Raw genomic sequence first — 23,963 nt, forward strand, 5'->3', positions numbered from 1 at the left:
ACAGCAGGCATGCAAGTATCCACAAAGACACAAACACAACCTACGGCTGGAGTTGAATTGAGTTCGAGGAGACGAGAGACGGGAATAGTAATTTGTTATTGCATATCCTGAGACACCACTAAATCTCACATGCCTGCAGCATTCTGACACCGACTGTATACATCCTGTCATGAACGTGTTGGTGAGAGAGATTAGATTCAACCGGAAAAAATGCGAACCTGTCAGCTGTGGAACAGAAAAACACAAGCACACCTAATCTTCTGACAGACAGCATTGTGCAGGCAACTGTGCGAGGCGTTAACATCACGTGGCATGCCGGGCTGTTGCAATGTAAGGATGGAGAAAGGGATACAGCAATGGGTGAATAATGGAAACTGGTGTCTGTTTATGGCTTTGCGCTTTTGAAGAGTCCAAAAATCTGGAAAGTTATATCCACATCTATGCTGCAGGACACTGCTTGTGTGCAATATGATTCGGGGCTGCATCTCATGGGTTACCACAAAGGTCCGACACTAGTGTAATATTATCATCATTACTATTCAGCCTCTCCTTTGCTGTGCCAAGTCTGGCAATGTAAGTCCTTGTTTCTCGTCCTTTTCCCTCTAAATTGTATTTCCATCCCCCGTCCAGGCTGTTTTGTCTCTTTTGATCAACTTGATAGTGGTCCTCTCCCTCTGTTTTTATTGCTTTTGTTTTTCCCTCTTTTCTTTTTTCACCGAGACTGCAGCAAATGGAGATCATGACACAGACGGAGCCTTCTTAGATTAGTTTTCTGTAATTACTCGTGGTTGCCGTGCAAATCTCTGTCTGCTTTCTCGCCCATGTTGGTGTGTCTGAATAAATTGCATTGTGTGTCTTCAGTAGAAAATCCTCGCTTTGTTCTGGTCCTCCCCCTCCATCTTAATCTCACTTTGACTATTTAGCCAATCCTTTCATTGTTCGAGATCCAGATCCTCTTCAAACATGTATTGTGTTTTTTGCCCGGTGTATCATCTGCTCCGTTTCTCGCTGACAAACCTACTCAGCCGAAGCAAAGTGCCAACAGACTGATGAAAGAAGAAAGGTCTGAGGAAGTAAGGATGCGTGGACATGGGGAGAACGGAGGGCCGGTGTACTTGTTGAAATGCACGTGGGATGTACAGGATGGGGTTGATTTCAAATACAAGGTGGTGAGATTAAACAAGGGTGGAAGACACAAGCAGGGAGGGAGGGAGAGAGGAAGATAGTCAGGATAGTTATACAGCGAGCAGTGAAAAGTGGCTCACAGGATGCAAAAAATACTGTATGTCATGGCAAATTCAGAAAGGAGAAGGAAGGTGAGGCGGAGGAAACGCCATGAGATCTGGATTCAACCAGCTGCTCAGCTTCAGGTACTCCGGAGTCTGTCGTGAAACTGGCATTATTTTGTTGAGTTCAGGCTACATTATTACTTTTCTTCCGTCATGTCTTATTCTCTGTCGCTGTCTGTTTGTGCCCGTTGCCTTCTCACACAGATGGGAGACACACACACACACACGGACGCATGTTTTATTAATGTATGCTGCGTTGTCGTCTTTGCATCCCTCTCCCCGTCATGAACATTTAGACTCTGATACAGAGACTCGCTACTCATCCTCAGTGTTGTGAAACAGGCACGGCTGAGGGCTTTATAACGACCCTTCTGCTTCTTCCTCTCTATCTTGTCTCTTTTTTTTTTTTTCCTCTCCATCCATCCATCCATCGTTTTTATTCTCATCTTGTCTCACTGTCTCTCCAGCTCCAGTAACTGGGGTCTTTTGTTCATACACTCTCGCCCCCTCTCTTTCCATCTGCCTGTTTGGATCTCTGTCGGCCACGGTGGTTTTAAGGCCTATGCCAATAGACATTCTCCAACAATTATCTCTGGCTGTAGCTCCCAAATACATATTTTCCCTTTTGGCTGTCAAACTAAGAAAGTTGGTAATCGTTTACTCTTTTACTTGGATATATGAAACTTGCACATATTCTCTCTGGCTCACCCTAATTTTGCCACTTCTTTTGCTTTCATCCCATCCTGGCAGCGGCGGTGTTTCACTGTCATTCTCCTTCCGAGGGTTTGTCTCCGTCTGCCTCTCCATTTCAGCTAAATTTAAATTCACCACGGCTCCATGGCGTGAAACCTTTCATCAGTTAGTAGACATTCTGTTACATTATTGAAGCAAAAGGTGCGCTTCCCTTCCAAATCAAAAGAGGAAAGTTGTGAGAGTTGCGGCGTCTCTTGTGCTGTTCAGCTGATGATCCCCAAAGGGAAATCGTGGGACTTTTCCGGGACGCTACAGAGCAGTGCCTCTGGCAGCCGGGGGGGGAAAAACCATCCTGCTCGGGGACACTCGAGCGGAGCTTATGCCGTTGTCAGCGTGGTTCCTTGCTGTGCAGTGAGGGAACCTTTTGGATTTGAACTGAAGTCTGGGGAAAAAAAAGTACGCTTTGACTTCCAAACACACACACACACACACACACACACACACACACACACACACACACACTCTCTCAAGCTGCTTATCCCGGGTACCAAACCTCCCATATATTAGTGATGTGACTCACACGGTTCACTGCCATTTCCCTCAGAGAGTCCTCTCAACAATGTTGTCATGAGTTACAATAAATATGTGGGTTCTGTTAACGGTAAAATGAAGACATTAAGGAATTAAGATGAGGACAGTATATCAAAAGTTGCTTTTATGGTTGGATTGTTGGTTTGAATTGGTTATGGCAAAACGCTGTACATGGACATGTTTTCTTAGTGAAGTGAACAAAAACATCAGGGATAAAAAAAATTGAAAAAATGTAAACGCACACAAAAGGACATGATTTCTGTTAGCAATAACTCCCAAACGCCCGTTCAATGAAATGCAAAGGATGTCGACCATAACCGCGCACATTGAGCGACTCTTGTGTGGTTGTTTGCTTGGGAACCAAACTGTCTTTACCTTTCAGGGTCTTTCTTTTTCTCCGCTGCAGCATCTTGCTTTGAGCGGCTGAACGCTGGAGCTGTGACTGCAGAATGAGGCGGCAGTGTGTTGCCAAGGGGACGGTTAAATCATTTGTTTTGCAAGGTCTTGACAAAGTTGATGAAAGCTGCGCGTTTGTGCACGACTGCTCCCACGCCGATGACGCAGAGCACGTTAACACGCCAGGAGTTATTTTACACATGCGTTTTCATTCCCCCGAGCCGGTGATAGCCGTGGCCGCAGACGTTATGTTTTCTGCTTCGCCGTCCTTCCTGTTCTTGTTAAAACGATATTGCACAAAACGTCAGGGGGAATTTCGCCGACCCGGCAAAAACATCCACTTGACCTCCACGATGAACATAACAGAATAATGACATTTTTGACAGACGTAGATTAAAACTGCAACCATGACTGTTTGGCAGAGGCATAAAGCATGATCAGAAAGTGGTTTTCCTCCGTCGGTCTTTTTCTCTCCCAGCAGGAAAATGAATAATCTCAAAGTTAAACAATGAAGTAGTCCATGGTTATTTTGAGCTACATTGTAGCGACTAACTATCCCATTCTAACTATCCCTGAAACAAATGCCCAACCAATAACATCCTTTTTCTAGAATTAACTGTGAATAAACTAGATGCTGCAAGCTCCCGTCACGCCCATTATGTGTGTTTGCAGTAATTGGTGTGTTTTTCCAAGTGTGCTTTCTTTATCCATCTTATTCAGAAATTAAAACAAATGCTGCAAACACCATGACAGTGAATAATCCTGTTCTACTCTACGTGACCACTGCATTCAGAGCAAATAGTCTGTTTTTGTGCCGCATATTCTATTGTGCCAGCCAGTATGTGTCTGAGACAAACGGTTAGTTGCTCTACGCCTAACGATTGGTGAGCCAATGGGGGAATGGTGAGGACAATATAAAATACGACTTTTTGTCTTTTTTCACACACTTAACAAGTCGCTCAAATAAACCAGGCCAGGCCCTTGTTGGTGTGCCCTCCACAATCCCCAATGACTTTTATTCAAACTTAATTACCTCTCCTTGCTTTTGTTATTGTTTGTTGGTTTGTTATTGCGTTTCTTCTTTTATACTATAACTGAGTGCATGCAAGGTAGAATGGAAGGAAATTAAGAGAGCAAGGGGTGGGAGTGGAGAACAAAGCAGATTAAAAACTGGGGAGGTGTCCACCAGATACAAAGCAGGAGCTGGTGGATGTCTTGTGGATGGAGAGTTGGAACAACGACAAGAGATGAGGAAAGATTTGGTCACAACAAAGTTTGTCACCGGCACCACACTGCAGTGAATAGCATGAATATGTACGGTGACTCACCCTCTCACACGGACGAGGTAAACGGGAAAAACAAAAACATTTCCCAGCAAAGAAAGAGAGACAATTAAAAAGATATGAAGATCTGAAAGACGAGAGGGAGAGAGAAGGCGATGAAGTTGCTCGGTGTCCTTCTGTGAGTAGTTTTTACAGCATTTGGTGGTGTGTTGTGTCTTAAGCCTGCTTAATATGAAGGCAGATTGGTAATGTGTGATAACAATGTTCAATATTGCGGTGACAATATGACTTTGCTACAAATATGGTTCTTTCATTTAATTTCTTCCGTCAACCTGGACGGTTTTTAAATTAAGAATTGATCTTTTTTTCAATTCAACAACAAGTGAAATGTTTTTCAAGTAGCAACAGTATGTGTGAATGTATAAACTCCTTATTAACTACCTGGAAACTAATCTGAAATATCAATAAAGTCAATAAAATTCCTAAATGAAAAGTGTGTAACACGGGCATTAGCCAGTATTTCTCCTTTCCTCTGTCCTCCTCCCCCTGCCAGCAGAAGGAGAAGAGGTGCCTCGCCTTTATCTCTCCATTAGGTATTCAGGTAGCCGTTCGCAATGCGTTTATCGTGTATTTCCTTATCGCAGTGATGCTTATCAGTCGGCGCTCCCGCATTTGGTTGCAGTCACTACGGGCGCGTGTGCTTGGTACACATCAGACGCACTCACCGAGTAGAAGAGATCACAACAGTATGTGATGCCGAGCGAGCACAACAGCCACACCCCAGAAAATAGTGCTACTGGCTCAATCAATGCTATCAGCGTTAGAAAAAGCAGTTAATCGCGGCGCACGCAGAGTAGCCAGGAGACCTCATTGTACGGCTGAGGGGGAAGTGCATTGGACAACATCCATTAGTTTGGCGAGCGTGCATCTGTGAGCAGGAAATGTGGGAGGGGGGTTAATGGTTAAAGTTGGACGTGTACCACTTCCCGCAGTAACGAACGTCATCCATCATGTGGGGTAACAATGAAAAATGGAGCGCTCTGCTGTTGTTTCTCCGTTGATTCAGTCCTCCATTCATCTTCTCTCTCTCTCACTTAACCCCGTAGTTGTTCTAGCTCGTTCCCCACGTCTTCTACCCACTCTGTGTGTCCCTCATTCATTGCGACGAGTGAGGGTGTCTGATCTGACTACCGGTTTCTCCCTGCTCTTTTAACCCGCATGTGTCCTCCTCTTGTCTCTCTTTTCGATGTGGTTTGATTTGTACCTCAAAGACTTTTCTTTTGCTGCTTCTCCCTCGGCCTCTCTCACCCTCAGCCTGGTTTTCATTCTCTGAGTTGCGATCTTCATCCCGACACCATTCTGAGAACTGTATTCATGTATCCTTAGCATCATCTTACTGTATCGATAACTTGTATTATGTGGGTGGAATTTCCATAACGCACTACTTTTTCTCACATTCTCATTGTAATTGGATTTTCTTTGTGCTCTGCCAGATTCAGCAATCTGATTTGATTGTATTGCTACATAAAAGACACAACAACAGTAAGCCAGAGAGAGACGGACAAAGGGTTTGTGTTGAGCCTTATTGTTAGTGAAGAAAACTAAGCCTCGGAGGACACATAAACTTACCCATGCAAGTGCATTATTCAATCACACCGCTCTACAGCGCGCACACGCATACACACGCACACATGCGTGCACGCACACACATACACGCACACTTACTTGCAGGTACAAAAAAGACTGCGGATGCTTCTTCATTTTATTCCTCTTCCTCAACACATTGCCTGGGGAAGTGTTATGTTATTAAATATATGTTCCTCTTGTATGTCCTTTGTGTATTTCTGCCATCTTCTCAAATTGTGTTCCTTATCTTATATATAAATGGTCATATTGATTCAATGTGATATTTGCAAACTTACTTGAAAGTGAAGCTCTCTGGTTCTTAACCTGAGGGTCAGACGAGGCATCGCAGGGGGTCCATAGGCCTTTTTCCATTCAGGGTTTGTGAGACAAATTAAAGGAAAAACCCGTTGTTAGCCTACATAAATATATTTGATACATTTTTGCAAAGAAAAAAGAATTGTTATTTTTCTCACAAACTATAGCAATTCCATGTAATATTTGTTTTTAATATATAATACCGTTTATCAGTTGATCCATGAACGTATTGAATATAGACACTATGTTCAGTGCTTTTTACTTTGCTAAGTGATAGAAGTGATCCACTACTGATGAACTAAGTGTACTTATTTTTTGCACTGTACAGACATTCAGTATTAATTATGTAAAATACTTTGTTTCTTTCGATGAAATGCAGCTGCAAGATGGTACATATTACAATATTTCATCAAGGACTATTTTTTTTTTGCAGGACTTGTTTTCAATCTTGTGGAAATCAACATTAAACAACTAATATCCCCTCTCTCCGACATCCTCTGTGTTTTATCCAGGGAGTGCCGGCACACCGGTGGTTTTTAATGAGAACGGAGACGCTCCAGGAAGATACGATATCTTCCAGTACCAGATCACCAACCGGTCCACGGCAGAGTACAGAGTCATTGGCTCCTGGACCAACAAACTACACCTCAAAGTGAGATTTTCCACTTAAGAAAATGTAAAACAACTCAAACACTATTGCGCATTTGTTTAAATCTCCTGCAACTGCTCTAGGATTTGACTCCTGAGTCGTACAGAAAATGTCTTCAGAGTAATTCAAAATTTATTTTGATTTTAGTGGTTTATTGAAGCTCTGGAGTTATTATAGACTGCATGCCTTAGCAGGATGAAAGTTCAACATCACTTCAAGCCGCCGCGATGATTTAAAAATCCCCTGCAGCTTGAATGGATTTGTTTGAGTTATTGCTTTCGTTTAGACTCGAAGCTGGAGTTTAGCATTTTTGCCAGAACTTGTGAATGCTGTCAGACTTCCGCACGTTGTGCGAGGACACACTCGCATTGACACACGCATATCTGTTCTCTCTGCACACAAACTGCTAAATCCACCCAGGACTTCATTAGAAAGGCCAGATGAGAAGACTAATAGACAGAGTGCTTTCTGTCACAGAGAGAGAGAGAGAGAGAGGGGGGGGGGGGCTCATCGTTAAGGCACACATGAACGGGCGCACATTGGCAGTTGATAAATTAACAGATGTATTTCATTGATTCAACAATCCACTTGGGTTTGAAGGCCCGGTGGCAGACGTGGTGATGATGGCTGCAGGTGAAAGTTTTGTTGATCAACAGACTCATCGGCAAGGAGGCGGGACAGCTCTGTGCAGCTGGTAAAGCACAAGTCGAGCCTGTGAATCTAATGGTTAATGTTCTTCTGGACAATATGCGCAATGCGTTAGAGCTGTCATCATACCATGGAGGGGATTCTTGGGTGTTGCATAAGGGATGTTGCTGCAAAAGCAGCTGTGTAATGCATTGAATGAAGAAAAGTTAAGTTAGACTCCTGCACGCACGCAGACACACACACACACACACACACATTCACTCACTCCCAGATGTGGATGTGAGTATTTCTCCTGAGGGACATTTCATCAGTACTAAGTCAGGAACAGCCTGTAACCTAACGTTCTCAAATGCTGCAAGTGTGTGCGGTCTTCTTTAAGTGTGTCAACGATCAAATCAAGTCCACTCGCTCTGTCCCTGATGAGTTTTTCCCCTCCTAACTAGTTTTGTTGAACTGAACATTGTGTGCCTGTTTAAAACCGTAACGCTCCATTTTACTCGGCACCCTCGGCAACGGATGGAAGCTCGGGGACCGGGTATAATTACAAAAGCTCACACACGTATTGCGGCAAATCAAAACTCACACATATGGGAAGTTAACAGATTCGCAACGACGCCTGCATGCACACACACACACACACACACACACACACACACACACACACACACACACACACACACACAGACAGACCCACACAGACACACAAACAGAAGGAAATGCAGATGGCCTATTTGTGCCAGATCTGATTACGGTCTGATTGCTGGCCTCCAGACTAGCCGGTGTTGGTTTTGTGCCCGGCAGCGTTCAGAAAAGGATCAGATGATTTTCTTGTGCTAATTGCTCGCCGAGTTGCCCCGAATCCACCGCTTTCTGCAGGTACAGAGTGTTACGGGACTGTTAACACAAAGTAATGTCAGCTGCGCCAGACGGCTGCAATTCTTTGTGCTGCATAAAATCACACGGGAAAAGAGGAAAGCAGTGTGATGCCACATGCACTTAAGACCAAAACCAACACAAAATCTCCATCCGCTCTCTGAATGTGCCTCTATTCTCACTTCTCCTCCTCCAGGTCGAGGCCATGCGCTGGAAGAAAGGTGACCCGTCGCTGCCGCCCTCTGTGTGCAGCATCCCGTGCCGCGCCGGCGAACGGAAGAAAGTGGTGAAAGGCGTGCCGTGCTGCTGGCACTGTGAGCGCTGCGAGGGATATCACTTTCAGGTGGGTCTCCGGGCGCATGTGGCACATTGTGCTAAAAGTGAAATGCCGCAGGATTTTTGCCACTTAGTTTGGTCTTGCAGCAGTAAACAGCACAGCTTGGTATCACATTGCTGTTGGTGTCTGAGAATGAATCAATCAGTGAATGAATGGATTTAGTAAATATTTTCAAAACATGAACTGTTAACCGAACCGGTTCACTTAGCTGAACTTAAACTGTCAATTAAAATAGAGAATTTTACCGGATGCCCAACCTTGGCAAAGCTTCTAAATCCACAACTTGTTCCATTTATTGGATTCAAATACAACATTGGTTTGATATGACAGCACTTTGACCAGAGCAACGTGTTCACCGCGTGCATCTGCTCTCTGACAGCTGCTGCCTACTTACTCTTACTCTGCAGCAGAGTTCGGTCCTCTGGGGGTCAGGACAATTTGTTCAAACGCATCACAGGCAATCAAAAGAAAGCCACTTGGGTGGCCCATTTTGGATTGGTATATAAAGGAAGGACCCCTCAGATGCTGTTAAAGTGCCAGAGCATCTTTTAAATTGAGAGCAAAACGCCTGATCACACGGCATAAAAAATCCTCATCCTTGTTATTTACACCATAGACAATTTTGTAGAATCCATGAATGCTCAAATTCCATATGCAATGAGTTCCCCCCTCCAGCGTGCAATAACGTACGGAAAAAAAACACTGTCCCTCCCCAGGCATCCGAGTTCACCTGTGAACTGTGCCCGTATGAGATGCGGCCCGACGCCAACCGCACCGGCTGTGTTCCCATCCCGATCATCAAGCTGGAGTGGCACTCCCCCTGGGCCGTGGTCCCCGTCTTCATCTCCATGCTGGGGATCATCGCCACCTCCTTCGTCATCGTCACCTTTGTCCGGCACAACGACACCCCCATCGTGCGCGCGTCGGGACGCGAGATGAGCTACGTGCTGCTGACGGGAATCTTCCTGTGCTACGCCATCACCTTCCTGATGATCGCGGCGCCGGACGTGGGGGTGTGCTCGTTCCGCCGGATCTTCCTGGGCTTGGGGATGTGTTTCAGCTACGCCGCGCTGCTCACCAAGACCAACAGGATACACCGCATCTTCGAACAAGGGAAGAAGTCCGTGACGGCACCCAGGTGAAGAATACACACGCTTGTCACGACACACAGTGTGTTCGCCCCTCTGGGCGTCCAGTGGAGGGAGATTTCCATGAGTGCAGTAAGACTGAAGGTCACTGTAGGTGTGTTTCCCCTTTTGCACTCGGAGATGTGCGCGTTCACACGAAGACCTAACCTCCACTTTTCTTGCTCGCCAAACTGCTTGCAATCATTATTCATCATTTATTTCTCATCCATTATTAATGAGACTCATGAACTCGCGCTCACCTATTGTACTGTTTGCACTCAGTGTGAGTGACTCTCGTGGAGAGCATCAACTAAGTGACTGAAATGTTAATGTGGTATTTAACAGTGCTCAGGTTCACGTCCGTGCTGACCAGATGGTCACCTGGCTTTCCTTCGCCGCCATTTGTAAGAGCTGGTGTTATTGTCAGAGTATGCATTATTTATTTTTTTAATTGATAATTAGGATTGGCGGATTCCAGGTAAGACTGATTATACATTTTAGGTTATTTTTTTATGGGAAATAAGCTAATTACACTGAATACAATGAACGAAAATGGAAGGTAAATTGAGGTAAGGTCACAGAGATGCATAATGAGGAAGTGTTCTTCTGGCTCTTTTTAGTGTGTGTGTGTGTTGTGCCTCCAGTTAGTCAGGCAGTGCATCCTTTGAGCCTGGGAGCTTGAAGGAGCTGGTTGTTTCTTCACCACAAAGTAGAGTGAAAACTATATCTTTTCTTGTTGGGTATTATTTTCCAACATTTCTTTCTTCCTGTCATCCCACATGGACACCACTTTCTCTCTCCAGTGCCGCGCTCCTCCTCACTAACCACCCTCTTCACTGTTGCCTGTAATGTCATCATCACCTTTTCCCTGATCGCCCGCCAGCATTTATTATAGGGTGGCTTCTGTGTCTCTTTGGCTTCATGTATAGGAATGTAACACATTGCTGATGGCGTGACCTTTTTAGATAATATGAAAGCAGCGTTGATTTAAGGATGATGAACACAGACCTTTTCTGTTTAAAAATGTGTTCGTAAAACACTTTTTCGCCCAAACTGTGTGACAGAAATCAAATTACATAATGCATGAAAATCCAATCATGCAGATATACAGGAACAGATTTTTCCATGAGCACAAACTTGGGTTTGCGACACTCTAGATTAAAAATGTATCTTTAGTAACCATCATTCCTTGATCGCTCGCTCATGTCGGTAATTGTCTCCCTCCCAGGTTCATATCACCTGCCTCCCAGCTCGTCATCACCTTCTCGCTCATCTCGGTCCAGCTGCTGGGGGTCTTTGTGTGGTTCGCGGTGGACCCTCCCCACACGGTGGTGGACTACGGCGAGCAGCGGACCCAGGATCCCACGTCCGCGCGCGGCGTCCTCAAGTGTGACATCTCGGACCTGTCCCTTATCTGCTCCCTGGGTTACTCCATCCTGCTGATGGTGACGTGCACCGTCTACGCCATCAAGACGCGAGGCGTGCCCGAGACCTTCAACGAGGCCAAGCCCATCGGATTTACCATGTACACCACCTGCATCATATGGCTGGCCTTCATACCCATCTTCTTTGGCACGTCACAGTCCGCAGAGAGGGTGAGTGTGCATGCATTGGGGGGGATTCAATGCAAATATACTACCTAACCTGCATACCTTAACTGCTGTCTTTTCACATTTTCTTCATGAACTCCAGTCTACAGAGAGTGTGAGTATATTGCAGATGTCTGTTTGTCATCCCCATCATCTTTAGTCTGCAAGGAAGATGAATACGATGACTATGTGTGTGCCTCTGTGTGTGTGTGTGTGTGTGTGTGTGTGTGTGTGTGTGTGTGCTGCATCTGTTTAGATTACTCTATAAAGGACCTGTTTGGGATTTTGAGCAATGTTTTTTAGAGCCCACAATCTACACAAAACATGACAGCAGAAGGAATTTGCATGCACGATTGCAGTATTTGAACTAATAAGGAAGGGCATAAAATAAATAAATATATATATATATATATATATGTATATATAGCGCATATATATAGTAGATTTGTGTGATGCTATTGTATTTCTATTTGATGTGCCTTTCATAAGATTCATGGGCTTCCTGTGAGCCTGACTGAACTCTACTGAGCCCGTTCTGCAGTGTTATTGCGTTTTGGAATCCCTTTGGGTCACGAATTTGTATGTATTATTATGGCGAAATGTTGGTTCTCTGTTGCCACCAGAGAAAGATTTTTGGATGTCAAAAGTTCACATCTTGGCGCCTAATGATATGTTTTTCAGTTGTAGCTACACAAATGTCTTTGAGCCAAAAATCTCCTGACAATCCCCAGTGAGTACGAGAGGATTTTCAGTCCGGCTGATTGACTAGATCCGTGCCTTGGTCCAGGCTTTTAGAGGTTTGTAGTGTACTGAGCTGATTCCTCCTACCTTCAGTGAATTATTGATGGATACAGGGAGCCAGTTAGATGTAACTTTTGAAAGCTAAAAATGTGCGCTTGTGTTGGGGGCAGCCTCTATAAGGATGAGGTTCTGCCAAATGAATGATGGCTTCATTATGAATGCACGGTACATTACCCACATGAATATTGTGTTTTATTGTATGTTTAATGTTATCCCGAGACAGAAGATAAATCTAGAAAGAAAGAGCTCTTCTATAGATACATTCTATAAATGACTTACCACTAGTCTTTTTTTATGACTTTTTATGAACTCAAAAAACAAGCGCAGACGACAATTGCGCAATTGTGGTCTCGTGGTCATCGCATGGGAGCAACACACATTTTGGTGCCGCAGAGCAGCCTGCCTGTGTGGTGGCGGCAATGGCAGCCAAACACGTGGTAGCACATCTGGGCACATCTGCGGGTCGGTGACTCAGTCAGCTGTGTAATCAGTTGTGACCCCTACCGCCAGGGGCCATTGAAAGGCTGCTGGGTCACGAGTCGACGGGCAGTCGGCGGCGGCGCAGATAAATAAATAGAAGGTGTTTTGACAAAGTGTTCATCACCACAATGGCAGGCGGTCCTTGTCGCCATATCTGGCCACTTAAAACATTAAGCAGTCTGCTGCAGTAGAATGTGAGATTAGCCATGGGCGGAGGTGTACGCTCAATGGAGGACACACACACAATGACGTGCATATACACGCACATACGCATGCACGACTTGCACGTTTTCACTGGCGGAGGGAAAAAAAACGTAATGCTTGAACCGCTCATTGATTATGTTCAAATTGATACCATGACCTGTGATTACGCATCACTTCCAAGTCCTGTAAGTACCAGCACTCACATATGTGAGTTCAGAGGGGTCTGCACACATCCATGAACTATAATCTCGCATGTCGTTCTGATACATCATGCTCTCGATGAACAACGACACCATTTGTGTCCACGGAGTGTTCGAGTCTTCCTTTTGGAGTGCCAGTCGGGAATTTTCATTGCTTCTCTTTCTTGCAGAGACCCATTTTCCAGTGAAGCTAACATCACAATAATCTAATAATCTAATCCCACATGAGGGAAATCCTCCTCCTGCTGGATTTATCATTGTGGTTTCACTTGATAACTCTCTTCTATCTCTCTTCACAAAGCAAGAGTCCTTTCCTTTTCTTTTTTAAAGTAATTACCTTTCTCCCCTAATGCAGATAGTATGTGGCAAGTGTAATTACAATTATCGCCTAATAAGTAAAGTATCGGTGATTTAGACCCCCACAGATCGCTGACCTATGGCGGCCGGAAGCTTCAGTGACCTTTAAAATGTACAACGTGTGAGCCCACCATTTTGCATATGCGTGCGCGTATGACCATTTATAGGTGCTGATTGGTTTCTTCAGGGTCTGTTCACGCACACGTGTGACTCAAATGTAATTTGTGTCTGTGAAATGGCTTCTTTACGGTGTGAGTGAGTGTGTGTGTGCGCTTGTATGCGTGTGCATACTATCTGACACGCTGTTGGGTCCTGTCTTACTGGTTGGGCTGAGCTAATTAGAATGTCCACCAGCGACATCCTGTGTATTGGCGTTTTAGTGTGTTTGTCTGGTGTGTTGTATTTAATTGGAATATCCACCAGTGCACATTTGTGCGTCTGTATGTTGTTTTCTAATTGGAATATCCTCTGGAGTGTGTGGCAGCTGGCTGGCTAACAGAGAGAGCCGAGGAGAGGGAGGAGGGGGACGAGGGAAAGGAATAAACAGGTAATGATGTGACTCGCTGATGGGCCTTTAATGAGGAGAGCTCTGCCGAGGGCACAGGTTGGTTTCCAAATGGGCCGAGGGGGAAGAGGCAACGATGAAGTTAGCTGGAGTTTCGTTGACAACATGACTCACATTGTGATTTAGTCTGTCGTCAAATGGCCATCGTGCTCTGTCTAATACTCCATATAGTTATTAAAACGTCCATTGGTGAATACTCTACACACCTACAGATGCTCAGCCTTTAGGTTTGGTTCATGACACCAGGACTTGTGTTGAGATGCCAGCTGTGCTCCAGTGCTTCTTTTCAGCTCGCCGCTGGTCCGATGCGTCTCTGTGGGAGACATTTAAAATCTGCCGTGGCTTTTGACAAAAGAAAAAGAAAGGGTACACCTACTGGCTCCATCCAGACGTGTCAACCCTCATCTCACGGTCTTGCACACGGTCTTCAACAGCCTGAGCAGCAAAGGCAGCAGGTCAGCAGAGCAGCAGCTCTCCCCACTCTCCACCCCCCCCCCCAACCACACAGGTTGTGTACTGGCAACGTATTTGTAGGTAGTTTTGCAGGACCTAGTCGGTAACGCAGGGAGCCGCCCGTCGTGCTGTACTCTCTCCGCGTGCGCATATCTTCGGCTTACATGCGGTTCACTTCGTGACAAGTTGCAGACTTGAGATTCTGCCACATCCTCGCCCCCCCCTCGTCCCTGCCCACTCGCTGTCGTTTGACTTTCGTTCCCTCTCATGTACACGTGTCTCTGCTCTTTCCCCCGTGCCGACACCCCACCGCTCGTTCCTCTCCCTCGCTCGTGCATTGCCCCCCCCCCACGCACTCCTTCCTGAATACGCGGTCGGTCACTGAGTCACAGCGGGCAGAGAATGAAGGACTGAAGAAGCACAAAGCGAGGGAGAGATGAGCGAGGGGGGGGGGGGGGGGGGGGCATGCAGGTAAGACGGTAGGACACGAAACGAGAATGAGAGTGATAAAAGAAGAAGGAAGGCGAGAGAGGGATTCTTAACCATCACCAGCGAGGGAAGTATTGTTTTGAAATAGGTCATGCTACCACGCAGAGGCTGCTGGCTCCAAACAGCTTCTGCTGCACCCTGCAGAAATGGGAAAAGGTTGTGTGTGTGTGTGTGTGTGTGTGCGGATGGGCATGTGTGCTTCCTTCTGCCTCTCTCTGCTTGTTATAAACCTTGACCACGGGGTGCATCCGCTCTCCAGCCATCGCTCTGTGTGCCTGCCCCATCAAGCCTCTGCCTGACACCACGGGCCGACGGCCATCTTTTCCTTCTTCCTTCCCTTCTTCCTCTATGCCCCTCTTCCTCTCCTCCATGTGAGCCACCGCTCCTGTTTTCCAGATGTCTTAAATATGGTCAGCTTGTTATCTCTTGCTGCCGACAGAGGAAGAATCAACCCCCCCCCCCCGCTGGTGCCCACAAACCCCCTCACTGTGTGTATGTGTGTGAAAGTGCATGGCCTCTCACTCAGCGAGTCTGTTAGGTATTTTGTCACCGTGTGTTCACCAGTTTCTTGCAACGGCTTATCTAATGGAGTTTTTGTTTTTATCCTACTTATGCCCGTAGAATGGAGCTGCTGATTCACAGAGATGAGGTGCACTCTTTTAAAGTCTGTGTAAATTGCCGTAATAATGGTAGGACAGAGCCGCCGCATGTGCTGAACACTGTGAATCCACAGGTTCAGTCTCTCTTCTATTCATACAGGACTTAATGCACTGTGTCTCCCAAGGCCTCCCATTGACATGCCTATCTCTGTGACACATTCCCCATCTCGCTCTCTCTCAGGCACCCACACACGCGTGCTGCTGCCTAACCTCAGACCAAACGGCCCCCTTAAAAAGTGAACAATGGCAAATTGCCTCACTTTGAGCCAGTGATCGGCCCTCAGCAATGCATAAGGACCACATATACACTCCCCGCCTCACAAATAGACACGCATACACACGCACGCACAGTGTCTGACCATCCTCAGACTGATTTATGGGCGCGAATGTGCTCCCGGAGAGGAGAACTAGTGACCGCCCAGATCCTCACCTGGAGTAACAGTCCGTAATCGATCTACGCTAATCTGAAGAGGGAGAGAGATGCAGGGAGGCAGAATAAACACGGCACAGTGAGAAAGAGAGGATTGAGAGGGGGGGGCAACAAAAAAAAAGAGAGATGGAGGATGAGACAAGTAATTTGAGTTCAGCACAACAAGAAAAGGCGAACGCGAAAGGCAAAGCTGTAGCAAAGCGAGTGAATCAGAGTGTGGGTGTGCAGAGTAAGAGCAACTCAACACCCTACGAGCAGACCGAGCGAGTTGGAGGAGGCTGGGATTTTTCCTATCGTACAACGCTGAGGCTGGAGGAACAGATAATAATAATGTGAGAGGGAAAAATAAATGCTGATCGAAAATGAAGCAGTCAATTGGGTATGTAAAGAGATGCACAAAGAAAAAGAAAGCAGGGTGAAGAAGAGGAGGGAAAATAGAAATGTCGGAGTCATGCAGAGTTGAGCACCGAACTGCGTCTCTCTGTCCCTCGGTTACACACACACACACACACACACACACACACACACACACACAGCTGGCTTGGTGAGAAGTGATTGCTTATATTGTTACGCTCAATTTTTTTTCCCATTTGTATTTTGGTGTGGCTTTCTTTAGTGTGAAGAACATCTGTAAACCTAAAAATCCACGTGTTTCTTTACAGCAGGTGAGCCTGACGATTTGTCACAAACTAGTTTTTTTTCACAGCTCACGTAACCATGGTTTCTACTACTTCAGCGCAAGTACCTTGAATTTGCAAAAGTTGTGGTTAACGTTAACAGACTGTAGACTGCGCTCACAATCTATTCTGCCTAAAGTTAACAATTTCCAAGAGTTAAACCAGGTTGTCTCTTTCGGGCAGTACTCCAAAATAAAAGTATGTGTTCAAATGTACCATAATTCTTTCAATTTAGCCATGAGCGGAGCTTGAGTTGCAACATTCACCAATATGGGTGCAATTGAACCTTGTGTGAACATTTATATTAACGTTGATAAATTGACATGTAGGAAAAGGGGACACCGTACATAAGAGCAGTGGGTTGATTCCACCATCTGGAGTGCAGATTGTGATTATGCAAGTATTCGTGTACCATTAAACGCATTATGTAAATGTGTTTCCATGACAAACTAGTCATAAATGCTAATCCTGTTTTGTGTAAATAGTCAGTCGTTCAATTTATATACCTCTTATTCTGAGAGGGTCGCAGGATTACCCATCCTGCGTGTTTTCCGTAGAACTCACAGGGAAAACATGTTAATTACAGTTAGAGAGCTCGTAATCCCTAAAATGTCGATGCATCCGGGAGCCACAGAATGTGTACTGTACAGACGGCAGTCACTTCCGATGTGTCACTCTGTAGACGTTGTGATGAGTTTACTGATCTGCGGCATCATTATCTGCAACAGGCCGGGTTGGTGGGGGGGGGGGAGAAAGTTTCAATCATTTTTCAGGGAATGGGTTTTTGGCTCTTTAGAGTAGTTCTGGTGGGATCTGATTGTTTGGCTGAAAATGAGGGGAGACAGACAGCAAGCGTCAGATCCTGACATCAAACGGTGAGACGTTGAAGGATGTGGGGACGCCCATTGGGGACATCACGCAGAGACACACACCCTCACACACGCATGCTCAACATTCACAAACACATAATAGTACACTTACATGCTCATATGTTTAGAAACGCTCCCCCAGGGAGCAATAGAGACAAGAAAAGAGCAGTATAAATCTGAGAAATAAACAAAATGCCCTTTTATAGAGCCCTTTGAAACAGTCATCTTCATAAAATCTCTAAAATGAGAAACATAAAATATGCTGTTTATTTTTTTGTACTACACTGCGGCCGTCATTTCTTCATTCTTGCATTTGTGAGACGTCAGAGACGAACACAAAAAGGGACTGAAGGAGATAAAATAGTTGTCTTTTTGTGCTTTATAAGATATTACATTTTTTAAATTCAGATTGTTTCATCGTTCTTTTAAAAGATCAATCAGTGAAGTATTACAAGCAAACACACTATAATAATGCCATCTGGCTGCAAAATTAAAGACATTGCAAATGAATACACTGTGTGCGAAAGTTGTCGATAGGGTTTAGGTCAGGTGAGGTCATTATTTTTCACCTTTAAGGTCTTTACTGGCTGTGGAGTATTTCGATGCATGTGATGTGTGCATGTGAGCATCGTCTTGCATCCGAATCATGGTCTTCTTGAAAGATGCAGACCTTTTCCTGTACCACTGCTTAAAGAAAGTGTATTCCAAAAACTGGCAGTAGGTCTGGGAGTTAATATTAAGTCCACGTTCAACCCGAAAAGGTCCATCTAGCTCATCTTTAATAATACCAGCCCACACCAGAACCCCACCTCCGCCTTGTGGAGCTCCGTGCCCGTTACTGATCCAGCCACGGGCCCGTCCACCTGGTCCGCCAAGAGCCCCCCTCATCAGTCCGTAAAACCTTTGAAAGATCTGTCTTCAGGTTGTTCTTGGCCCAGTCTTGACATTTCAACTCACGTGTCTTGTTCAGTGGTGGTCGTGTTTCGGCCTTCCTCACCTTGGCCGTGTCTCTGAGCACTGAACACCTTGTACTTCTGGGCACTCCAGGTTGCAGTTCTGGAAGATGGCAGCACTGGAGGATAATGGGTTCCTGGTAGTTTCACGTAGGAGTCTTCTCATGTCCTTGCCAGTTAATTTGCGTCTTTTTTTCCCCCCACACGTCTCTTGCGAGCCGTTTGGCTGTTTGCAACAATAGGTTTGGCTTTCCTCTGAAAAGACTTGACTTGAGAAAGAATTTTTGACTTTTCAGAGTCCGTTAGATCTCTTTTTTGACAGAAGCTGCCGAATAATTATGCACACCTTGATATAGTGTGTTGATCTCCCCACACCTTCCCTCATCACACAAATACACATCACCGGATATGCCTAAATTCAATTAGCAGCTTGGCGTTGGGAAATATGCATACCAATGATGATATGGCGAAAATACTCACTTGCTTCATAATTGTGCCATAGAGATGCCCTGATTTAATTAGCGCTGTGGTGCTCACTCGTCTGATCCCAAGACAAAGTTTTCTGCCCTTCAAGCCGCAGTGACCTGGGATCCATTTGATGGCATTCAGGTCGGATTGAGGATTAAACATCTGGTCAACATAGTTACTTCCAAATTAACCAAACCTTCATATTAGGAGGATTTTAGTGTAGATCGTCATTAAGTGTTGAGCACCTTTTGCAGGCCAATAACATGGGAAAAAGGCATTTTGTTTGTCTAGGAGCACATTTGTTGGTACTAGTTGTGCCCAAACCAAACATCTTTTCTCTCAAGAGTTATGAGTCTCTCAGAAGCATCCGTGCAATCTGTGTTTGTCTGGACTCTGGTTTGAACTAATGCAAACAGGGGGGACATCAGTACTACTTGCAGACAAGGACGAAAACACCTTTTAGAGATTAACACACCGACAGAAAGGGCAAAGACAAACGACTTGCACCTTTTAGTTGACTGCTACTGTGTGCTATAAAATCACTATGCTAACCAATAAAAGCGGCCTACAATCAGCATGGAAGTGTGGTTTCACATTGACAAATGCTCTACTGTGTGAAAGTCACCTGCACAGGTGCCTTTGGAAACCCCCCCCAACTCACACAGCAGCAACTCAATGGAGTGAACGGAATCGCATGGGGGGGGGGAAGCCCACGAGGCTTAGTGGTCAAGGGTTAAAGAAACTGTCAAGGCCACGTGGATGACGATGCGAGGCATAGGGAGACCGGTGACATTTCCTTCACCAATAGATGGAATTTCCGAGTACGGAACAGTGTTCCGTTTAAACAAAGTCAAAAATAACGCCTCCGATTTTATTAACTTGCTCTGTTTACCCGTTTAGTTAGAATTGAAGCGGTTTTAGGAACTAGAACTAACTAAGGAAGACTTTTTGTACCATTTTTGAGACCAAATAGTAACATACAGGTACACCTGTTATATTTATCCGTGGGATGAAATATTTTTTTCTCTAGGATTAGGAAGCAGGCTGCAGACTGATTGCCCTCCATGTTATTCCTTGCTGGGTATTTTAATTGGCTGTAGCTGTGCACAGTGGGGTCACAGTCACGTCAGTTAGTTAAGAAGGAGAGAGAGAGAGTGTGAGAGAGAGAGAGTGAGAGTGAGAGTGAGAGAGAGTGAGAGAGAGAGAGAGAGTGAGAGTGAGAGAGTGAGAGTGAGAGAGAGAGAGAGAGAGAGAGAGAGAGAGAGAGAGAGAGAGAGAGAGAGAGAGAGAGAGAGAGAGAGAGAGAGCAGGCATTCTCAATGGGGCCGCCCGGACAGTATGCATTACCATGAGCCCTTTTATGCACTACTCAAAATACGCATGTTTGACTACCGGCCGGAGCTCATGCAGATCTGCAAGTCAATACGGGCCACGCTAACAAGCTGTGGCAGGGCAAACACAGATGTAACAATACTTAAAATAACCTCTCTACTCTTTTAAAACACGCACACAGACATCAGCATGCCCGTATGGATTAGATGGAGAAAGATTGTCTCTATGTGATGATTTGTGCAATACAATGAGGTACTTTTGTGGGCAAAATTCGCCTGAGTTTTTGTTATTGTAAAAGTTGGTTTTCAAAGTATTACTCTTAACCGCCACAGTTGGAGCTTAGAATTAAACCCGTAACTGTCGCTGTGATGTGATGTTTAAATGTTGACGTAAAGCAGTTCTTGGTAATACAGATTAATATTCTTACTTCTTTGATATTCTTCATGGAGGATAAAGATGATACTTTAATTATTTCATAAATCAAAAGATTAAAAAAAGAACATAATTAATTACTTCATCAAGATTTTTCCCTGCAAGTAATTTTTTTGAGTCATTTAATCCTATTCTAGTTTTGTTGCAGAGCACTTTGAAGTTCTGAAAATCTGGGAAATAAGATTGTACATCATAATCCTTCGCAGTTAGAAGTGATAAGAACTGGATAGTCACGCTCCCATTTATTAAATATATAAAATGTAAATCCCCTCACCCTCCCATGGCTCAGGTGATTAAAATGATGAGAGTAACATGGTGTGCGTGAAAAGGGGAAACAGGAGGTGGGAGTTAAACACGCGCAGACACACAAACACAATCAACGGGTTTTTTTTACTCTAAAATGGCAATGGGAAACAAGGTTTTGGACTCCCACTCTGCCTGTGGAGTCACTTTTCTGGGTGGAAGGTTCAGTCGGAGCCGTCACCCATCACGGACACGTCGTCAACAACATCCGCAGAAGAAAGTATGTTAAAAGAGCGGCACTGCGTTTCAGAAAATGAAAGAAACCGAAGTGAAGCTGGTGGAAGAAAGAGTTCAAATTGGAAAGACTAAGAAGATATAGAGAAGGATATTAAGGGAGAGGTGCAGAGAGTGCTAACCCCTCTCAGAGATGGTAAAGGGAGAGACGAGGGGACGGCCAGTCAATGGACGGATATTTATCTCATCACCAACTTTTTTTATTTTCTCTCTCGCTGAGCTTTCACTGACTCATGGACATGAAACAAAGTAGCCACCAGTCATTTGTTTCATTGTCTATGAGAGAAAAGGACAGCAGAGTGATGTCTGGCAAGAGATCTCATTGACTCCAGAGTTGAACGCGTCCCACTTAATGCAAGTGGACAGCTATTTTGGTACAACAGAGTCCGAGTGAAGGCCACATGTTCCACTATGAGACCTCTTTTTACTTCTTTCTCTGGCACATAAAACATACCCCTGCCTATTCACCAGGATATCAGTAAAATGTGTGTATGTGAAAGGTTTCAAAGGTTGCAGTTTTTCTTTGTGAAGTTGATTACTACCACAAACCCGTCAAAAATCAAAAATGACACACTGTGCACAGCAATTTCCAAGTGACAACAGGCAGCCACTCGGCCGCAAGAATCAATCAATGGATTTCGTGGCTCTGTTGATGAATCGAATCAAATGGTCATGTGGGAAAACTCTCACTATCGCAAGCAACATGCCCGTGAGAATAAGTGTTTCTGGACCCGTCAGGATAGCAACTGTCTGTTTGTCTCCTCATTATTTTTCCTCTCACTCTCTCGTCAACCCGCCCTTCCTGTCCACTGCTGATTGTCCTCCCGAAACCTTTTCTTTGTTTGCCTGCTTCCTTTCTCATTCGAGTTTGTTTGTTCCGCGTCCCACGTAGCCATGACGTCTTTTATAATCACAACGCCCCTCTTTCCGTCTCTTTGGTTCCACCATCCCTTTTCTCTCTCTGTGACGCATAAAGAAGGCTCTGCAAAAACCTGAGGGATAGTGTGATGACTGCGATTTTCCCATATTGTGGTCCGTCAGGCGTGAGAGGGTGAGATATGTGTGTGTGTGTGTGTGTGTGTGTGTTTCTGTTCTTGCAATCCGTGCATAATGGGTTTCATATCTTTGCGCGGGCACGCTCGTCCGTGCGCCCGCGTGCAACTATTCAGACAGCGTAAAGTGCATTTTGCTGCACGGTGTCTTAATCAATACATCCGCTACAAGTTGGCTCGCGATTAAATTACATCGTTACGCCACTTTCATTTTTTGGCATCCACTACGGATTCCTTATACATTGCATTTCGGGGAAGAAGACGAGCACACTTCATGGGAAAAGAAAAAAACCCTCTTTTATTTCTGTATTTATTCAACATGTGTTTAAGGTTTAACATAACGTCCACATGTCATACATCTCTGCTGCCCATGTGTATTAGTGAACGGAAATTGCAGTGTCTGCAGTAGACCCGCCTAATTTATGTAATTGGCTTCTGTTAGCGTGATGCTCATGAGCTCTACTTTCCACTTCAAGGCCGAACAAACCCAGAATGGGCTTCAGCGTTAGCTGTCACGCCTCGACTCCCGGCTGTGAAGAGAAGACGGCGCTCTCTGCACTCAGCTGTCAAGATGCCTGTCTTTTAGGACCGGCCCACTTCTCCCGGGAATTGCACGAGCTGGCGGCTGTTCAGTATCAGCCGGCGGTGTTAGCTACCAGAGAAGATGCTGCTCACGGTGCCCTGTTTGAAGCTCGAGGAAGAAATGTGGTAAAGGGATGAAACATCTCGACAGAACACATCTGCTGGAGGGACCAGGACTCGCCCAGTGGGGGAACCCCCGGCTTAAATTAGGCCCGCCAGACGCGCTCCGCCCACAGACTCCGTCTCGGCCCCTCTGAAGGTCTCCCCCCTCAGATAATGTGACGTGCATTTAGTGTGAATGCACTCTTCCTGCTCATATCTTTCTCCCGGCATTGTCTCTGACTTTCTGTTAAACATTAGCATTATTAATGTTTATTTGGAGATCTGGACACTCTACACCAGATGAAATGCCACGTATAACTGTGTTCAGTGTTGAGAGCGGATGAGCTGTTGAGCAGTAGGCGAGTTATACAGCAGCAGATGTTCTGACTGAATACGCTTGCACCTCAGTGACACCTGAATACGGCTCAGCCAGCTCATGCAAAGGGCCGTCAGCAATGCTTCATGAGCCGTGGCCCGATCAACATCCGCACTTAAAAAATCCTTCGCAAACCCTCTTTGTCGAGGCCGAATTCAGCCGCGTCTGAGCGGACCAACAGTCTGTTTTGATCGTTGTCATACGGGCGTGCTGAGAATGAAATGGAGCCTGAATATTATGTTGCAAATACGTTTAATATGAGATCCGTATTGCTCATCAGTGAGGTGGTGCATAACACACAAGACATCGTGGGCTTAACAACCTCAGACTTGTCCTTTGAAGCGCTACTAAAAAAAAGACGGAGAAAGGAAATGACTAAAATCTGTAGCTAGTTTGTTTTCATCCACACAATGAAATGTGTGCCCTGGAGAAGGCAGTAAAACATCAGTACTGCCGAGTTGACTCAGGCAATGTTACTCAAAAGCACCGGACATCACGGCATCACGATCATTTCAAGCTTATAGAGCTA

The 23,963-nt window shown here is 45.3% G+C and overlaps 1 protein-coding gene across 8 annotated transcripts in view; it reads left to right on the plus strand.

Moving 5' to 3' along the window:
• Nucleotides 1-23,963, plus strand: part of grm8a (glutamate receptor, metabotropic 8a) — a 229,397-nt gene that overhangs the window by 126,970 nt on the left and 78,464 nt on the right. For all 8 annotated transcript variants that reach the window (XR_013467499.1, XR_013467500.1, XR_013467497.1 and 5 more), the window contains exons 8-11: nt 6,706-6,845; nt 8,560-8,706; nt 9,417-9,838; nt 11,056-11,422. Coding sequence is in view for 4 of the 8 variants with exons in the window: in XM_078101852.1 (XP_077957978.1) it covers nt 6,706-6,845; nt 8,560-8,706; nt 9,417-9,838; nt 11,056-11,422 (1,076 nt within the window). In the remaining 4 variants the exon portion in view is untranslated. The remainder of the gene's footprint in view (nt 1-6,705; nt 6,846-8,559; nt 8,707-9,416; nt 9,839-11,055; nt 11,423-23,963) is intronic.

This window comes from Gasterosteus aculeatus, chromosome 4 (genome assembly GCF_964276395.1).
Source record: "Gasterosteus aculeatus chromosome 4, fGasAcu3.hap1.1, whole genome shotgun sequence".
Taxonomy (NCBI): domain Eukaryota; kingdom Metazoa; phylum Chordata; class Actinopteri; order Perciformes; family Gasterosteidae; genus Gasterosteus; species Gasterosteus aculeatus.